The sequence below is a fragment of the Monopterus albus genome, unplaced genomic scaffold (assembly GCF_001952655.1).
Source record: "Monopterus albus unplaced genomic scaffold, M_albus_1.0 scaffold336.1, whole genome shotgun sequence".
NCBI classification, from domain to species: Eukaryota; Metazoa; Chordata; class Actinopteri; order Synbranchiformes; family Synbranchidae; genus Monopterus; species Monopterus albus.
Window position 1 is genome coordinate 615,752 of NW_018128216.1, and position 6,958 is coordinate 622,709.

Genomic DNA, 6,958 nt, shown 5'->3' on the forward strand with positions numbered 1-6,958 from the left:
ATTGTTTGCAAACATAACATTACTAACAGAAAAGCAGTTTGGGTGGATTGCTCTGGGAGCAAAGCACACTAGCAAATTTGGCAACTCAGTAGGGGAAAGGGGGCCGTGTGTTAAGACATGTTGGTCATTGTGCTTGGTTTCATGATTGCCTTGGGTTAGTGGTGCTCTGGTCTGACTCGTGCCAGGGTGCTTGGACCCTGTTACTGTGTATTTGCTTGCAAACTAATTTGAAATGTTTTATTTTTATAGTCAGTACTGAGTGAAAGTTCTTTTGAATACTATAACAAAGACATTTGTGATATTGTCGTGGCTAGAGTGTGATGCCGACTAAATTAATTCAGACAAATCATCCCAATTTAAATGATCATTTAATATTCCAATTAGTCCTGAATAGAGTAGTAGTGAAACAGATAATCTGATAGGGAACAGAGAACGGAGTACAGAGTTACTCCTCCTGCCGTGAGATAGATAAAATATTAAAGAAAGAAGATTGTTGAAAGCATCAGTTGTTGTTGGTCATGAGGTACCGTCAGTCAGTCTTTCTGTCAACCCACAGTCAGCTGTTGTACCCCCCGGCCCCTGGGGCCGGGTCTACAGTACACTTTTCATGGTAGCATTGTCATCTTCTCTTCTTCTGCCCCTAACCCAGCTATCCTAGCCTTTTATCAGCTCACAGTTACACAGCCTTCCATGGCCTGAGCATGAGACGCAGTCTCGTGCCAGCTACCCACACACACCTTCTTCTGAGCATTGTCTAAAAATGTCCAGTACATGAACTTCTAGGTTGCATTGACCTAGTGCACATTTCCGTTTTCTAAACCTGAACAGAACACATGAACAATTCACATAAGGCTGCAGCATAAGGCTGGTGGATATGATGAGGAAGGCTGAGCTACGGACACTAGGGTCACTCCCGGTCTGGCCGGTGGGTGATAGATGGCTGGGGAGAACAGAGCAGACAGAGATGGTGAGTAGATGGAGTCCGATGACTGTGTACCAACCTGGCTGGTGGAGGCTTGAAGGGTGGTGAGGATAATGGTCCGGAGAAACTGTCCGTGGAGAATGACCGAGGAGAAAAGTCAGGGCAACCAGACTGAATACAAACAAAACCGGTAATAGCAAGAGAGGAATAGCACTGGTAGTCGGGTAGAAAGCAAGAACAAACTGGCAAGGGAGTGAAAAGTGAGTTGGGTATAAATAAGGTGAAGGACTGAGTAAAAGCAGCTGGTGTCAAATGAAGGAAACGAGTCGCAGGTGTGCAAGGTGATGTGATCAGGGACCAAAAAACAAAGAAAGGGAGGTGAGAGAGGCAGGTGCAGCCGAGCAAACCTGACAGCACCAATTGTTTTCTTGTATTAAATCTTGTGTTAGAATATTATGTCTGAATGAATGCTTAGCTACGCACCATGTGACAACATACACACACAGTGAGCTTCCTCATTTTGTTATGACTACAGTAGGCAAAGTGCAGTGGCTCCATGCAGCTGGAGCACTAGATAAGAGATGAAGTCTGCGGACTGACTTCATCTGTGTAAGGGGTTAGTCCAAAACTTATAAATGTATTGTGTTTCCAGGGCTCCTTTTTTCCAGCAGCCTGCCTGTGGATGTCTGGAGGAAGGAGAAACCCAGGTTGTGTTTTGTAATTTTTTACTTGTGGTTTAAAATAAATCAGCACTAAATGAAGAAAGATGGACTCCTTCGTTATTCAGAACTATCCAATAAAAGAACCGGGGTATTATAGGCTGATGATATTTACATTAGCCTGTTACTAGAGCGGGGAGAAGGACAGGGGGACACAAGATAAGAGTTACAACAGAAAAAAAAAGAAAAAGACAGTGGGTGAAAGAAAGAGAATGGGGAAATGCATGAATGTGAAAGAAGAGAGGACAAAGGTAAATGGAGGAAGTGGAAGAGGGCAGAAAGGACAAGGACATGGCCAGGATAAACCTTGTGCTCTCTGCTGGCCATCCGGTTTAAAGGACAAGCTGGAGTAAAGCCAATTACCTGGCAGTTTTACCTCCTGCTTCTACTGAAAGCCTAAGCAATTATGGCATTTGGCAGCTTGGACTCGACTACAAATAAATCAAAAAATCTACATGTAAAATGTAGAAACAGTACTGCCCGGCATGTTGAAAGGTCAACTCTCACAGGTCATCTGGGCTCATCTGGTACTCAAAAGAGTAGTTTGGGATTTTTCAAGTTGATCTTTAAACAATACTAACATGCCTATATGTACATAAGAATAGGTCTTAGTTGCTCTCTGACTTCTGAGTACACTACATTACTATGCGCTCACAAATACTGTACATTTTATAGACACAAAGATGAGTGTTGTGCAACTCTACACCTATCAGTAATGATACAAAGTGTCCAAATGTTAATTTCCCATGACTGAGTAAACTCTTGAGTGTTACAGCCAGAAACAATCAGCAACAGCTCTTTGTGTAAACAGTGAATGTAAGAAAATTACTGAATTTGTGGTGAACATATAACAAACGAGACAGAATAAATTGCTTTGAACTGAATAGAGTAAACCATAAGTGACTAAAACTGAATAACTGAATTCCTTGTAGGTTATTTTTACATGTTTCTGGTGCTGGTTCTAGACCACACAGAATGACCTACAGTACAAGCAGGTGGCTGATATGGAACACTCAAGGCAAAGTCAGATGTGGTCTACGTGGTGAAACTGAACAGCAACATGGACAAGCTTGGCTCCCTTATTGTGTAACAGCAGTGATGCGGTGGAGGGGAATTCCTTCCTGCAACTACATCTAGACTGTAATATATAAAATGGTTTCTATCTCTCTAGGTAAAGCAGTTCTGTATGCATGAAATCTTTCCCTTATCTGGAAAGTGGTCACTTTGTCATTCTTGGCCATATTTTAAGTGAAAATGATCATTTTATGTCTTTAGATCATTTCATTAGGAGGCAAAAATCATTAATCTGATGTAGTACTCGATTAAGATGAAGTAATCCACTGTCTAATGTGGGACTGGCAAATATAGCCACTGTGTATGTGTGTCGCTATGCTTCTGACACTCCAGATGGAGGGATTACACATAGAGTCACAGCCGTCAAATACAGAAGGGATCATGGGTCACTCAACATTTGTACCCATCTGCCACTACAAGCTGAAGCAGGCTTTGACCCCAATGTCAGCAAAAACACTCAAGTGCAGCAGAGAGACACTGCATTCTGTCCCATTTTCTCTTTATTTATTAGACAATGTGGTCAAGTCTTAAAGCACTGCTAATTTCTAGACTTGATTATTGCAATGCTCTATACTGTGGTGTTAACTAGTCCTCCCTCACTCGTCTCCAAATGGTGCAAAATGCTGCTGCTTGTCTTTTGACAAGTACTAGGAAATTCAACCATATAACCCCAGTTCTGGCATCTCTCCACTGGCTTCTGGTCCATTTTAGAATCGATTTTAAGCTGCTGGTTTTCGTTTTTAAGGCTCTTGATGGTTTGGCACCATCTTGCCTCACCGAATTAGTGCACTGGCACAAACCTACAAGGTCCCTCAGATCTTCAAGCCAGTTTCTTTTAGAGGTTCCAAGGGCCAGATATAAATGCTGGGGTGACCATGCTTTTACTGTTGCAGCCCCTAAAGGTAAGGTAAGGTAAGACTTTATTGATCTCACAATGGGGAAATTCTAGTGTTCCAGCAGCATTAGAGAGCAAACAACAAAACACCACAAGAACAACTAACACCATAGGGACCTCCAGGAAGCAAATCAAAGATACCTAAAAACAAGACAAAACATAGCACTTGAGAGAAATCAAGAACAAGAATATTACTCCCACAATTAATTCTACAATGGGGAAAAACCCTGCATATCAACAACAGTAGAGACTAAACAACAGACACCATAAGAACAACAGACACCACAAGGATCTTTGAAAACCAGATCAAGAATACCCAAAAACAAGACAGTACAAGCATTTCAGAGAAATCATGAACAAGATATTGCTCCCACAATCAATCCCACAGACAGAGCAGTCTGTGGTCAGAGGGGGAGGGGCGGAAGTGTATGCATTCCTGGCATTAGCATACAGTAGGTCCAGAGATTTATTGTCTTTTGTGTGGCAATTAACATACTGGGTGAAGTTTGGGAGGATGGCAGAGAGGGGGGGGGGAGGCATGGTTAAGGTCCCCCGAGATGAGGTTTGGAGCCTGTGGATGTTGCTTAGTGCGCTCGTGTTATTGTGGAATAAGCAAATTGTGGAATAGTCTACCTTTTAATCTTAGATCAGCTACTGACCTCATAACTTTTAAATCATTGCTTAAAACATATTTATTTGTCTTGGCTTTTAATACACAGTGGGGCCTGATGCATTCCTTTTCATTTTAATTTATTGAATGTGTGTCATCTGTCTGTGTTATTGTGCCATTTTATTTTTTGCACTGATCTTATTTATTCTATTTTCATTATTCTATTGTCATTTGTAAAGTACTTTGGTCAACTGGATGCTGTTTTTAAAGTGCTATATAAATAAATTTGATTTGATTTAATTAATTTCCACTTCAAGCTATGATAGAAAAAACACAGTATAGTAAGAGGAAAGTTATGTAGGTCACAGTGGATGATTAACTCACACAAGAGCAGCACAAGCCGACAATAATCAGGGACTCCAAGATGCCGGCAGTGCCAACAATCCAGGTGAGGCGCAGAAACAGGATCACGCCTAGAATATTCTGAAGACAGGGAAGGTAGACACCCATAAAGGTCCCCATCTGTGGGCTCTGTTGAGGGTGGCAAGGGGAGGGAATGAGACAGCAGAGAAAAGAATTAAAATGTCAGCATGAGTGTGTGACTGTAAAAGACAAACAAGGAGGATGCAAGAAGTGGGAAATAAAGTCGCATTTAAAAGTGAAGCTGTATACATGTGGTTTTTAATTCTAACCCGGTTCTTTTGTCTGAAGGCCCCAAGAAGTAACACTCAGGATACAGGAATCAGCTTCAAGTGGATGTATTTTCTTCTGGTTAAATGCAGAGCTATTACAGCGCTGGGCTCTGAGAGATGACAAGTCTCCAAGAGCACTGATTATCACAAAACGTTTACATTTATCTTCTGGGCTGGGACTGCCCCCGTCAATATTCTTAGAATGTTCATATAGGCAGTATGTGTGTGTGTGTTGTTATTTCCGGCGTTTTCTCAGTACCAAATATCCTGACCTTTACAGGTACTGCTGTTGGCAGCTGCAAGTCTCTTACACTCTCTAAGACAAATGAAATGGTTAACACAAAAGTAGATTATAAGGCATATGATACTATTATAATGCATATGATACTAAAATAATCCTGTAAATATATTTGCTAATGCAGATTACAATATTGATCCTAGAATTTCATATGTTGATAAATGTTGATAATCTAAAGTCAAGCCAATCAGACCTTACACCCACACACTTTTCTCGTGCAGACAGTTTAGTCATCTCAGTATGTATCTGCAAGACTTCCTGTTGCTCTGAGCCTCTGCACCTCCTCACAAGCATTTCATGGGCACAGGTCAAGTCTTTCCAAAGGTCAAACAGATTAAACAATTATTTGAACAGTTTTGCAAATACATAACATAGCACTATATCATTTTATCAAGAATTTCTCATTATAGCTATTATGCATATATAAGAGCCAGGTTAATACTGATACATGGTGCTGTTAATAAAACACAAACAGTCATACTAAACTTTATCCTTATGAAGCCAAATAATACTAACAGTAAATAAAACAGCTGCAACTCCTGAAATCCAATTCTAACAGGTAAAACAAAGTATGAGTCAATACAGTCAAGACTGTTCCAAAAACAGTAAGTATAGTAAGTCTTTTCAGAGGTGCAACACAATGGACACACCAAGTAGGCCCTATGACTACACAGTTTAATTAGCGTGGTTAAAAAAAAAACTAAATATAAAGTAGCCGATAATATGCATCCACAATGGTCTGATGCATGCATACATAGTAGCTGCAGTGTCATCTGAGAGGATCCTGGGTCATTTACCCACATTGAATAATAACTGTGGTTTTACCCCAGCAGAACCTTGCTCTAACCATCTCTTTGATGTGGCAGCAGTATGAATGTGCAGGGAACTGCTCTGTTTGCAAAGCTAAAGCTGCTGTTATTAGCACTGTGAAGACTGTGCTCGAGAATGGATGTTTAACAAAAATGAGCTGATGTTATTAACAGATGCACTTCCATCTCAGTGACACAAGCATAATTTACATAAACCACTATCCTGTAACCAGCAACAAAATGCAATCAAAATCCTTCAATTCTCCCACTCCAAAACATAACACTTCTTGCAAGAAACTATAGTTTTGCAACAGCATGACAACAGGAAAATCATAAAAAGGGTCAGCAACACTATCACCATCCAGTTATTTCTTTGCAAAGTTGTTCCTGCAAGCCAGCGGGAGGTGGCATGGTGCATGGATGGTTATGTGCTCCATGGTAGTACGCCTACTTTAAATTCCTCTTTTTAAGAAGCCCAAAACATGAGTTTCCAAAGGTCCTTAAGGTGAAAAAGTATCAGTTGACTGATAGGAGGAGACAGGAGTCAGTAAATGAGGGACTGATATTGTTATGTTTTATTAATCTATGTAATAAACTCTGACCCAACCAACAGGGCCAGAGGTGTGTTGTGTAAAAATAAATACATAAACAAATAAAAAAATATTTAAAATGCTCTATATAAGTTATAGTGTTTAAAATAAAACTGCTGCCTTGAAGGAAGTTTGTCCACTGGTAATATAAGCAGTATTTCTGTATGACACATAATCTAATCATAATCCATTTATTCAGTATTTCATTTTTAAGCACTAAAAAGTTATTAAAGCAATATGATCTTACTGACTGGATGTGTAATTACTGTTGCAACTTAATTTTTCACAGCAGTTTCATGGTGTCAGGACACAAAATACAATGGAGAACTAGAGAAATGCATTTCCTGTT

The 6,958-nt window shown here is 40.2% G+C and overlaps 1 protein-coding gene across 1 annotated transcript in view; it reads right to left on the reverse strand.

Moving 5' to 3' along the window:
* Window positions 1–842: 842 nt before the first annotated feature.
* Window positions 843–6,958, reverse strand: part of LOC109974518 (solute carrier family 12 member 7-like) — an 84,698-nt gene continuing 78,582 nt past the window's right edge. Inside the window, exons 4-5 of the mRNA XM_020624727.1 lie at window positions 4,605–4,751; window positions 843–1,049 (exon numbers count right to left, since the gene is read on the reverse strand). Of these exons, the coding sequence (XP_020480383.1) occupies window positions 843–1,049; window positions 4,605–4,751 (354 nt within the window). The remainder of the gene's footprint in view (window positions 1,050–4,604; window positions 4,752–6,958) is intronic.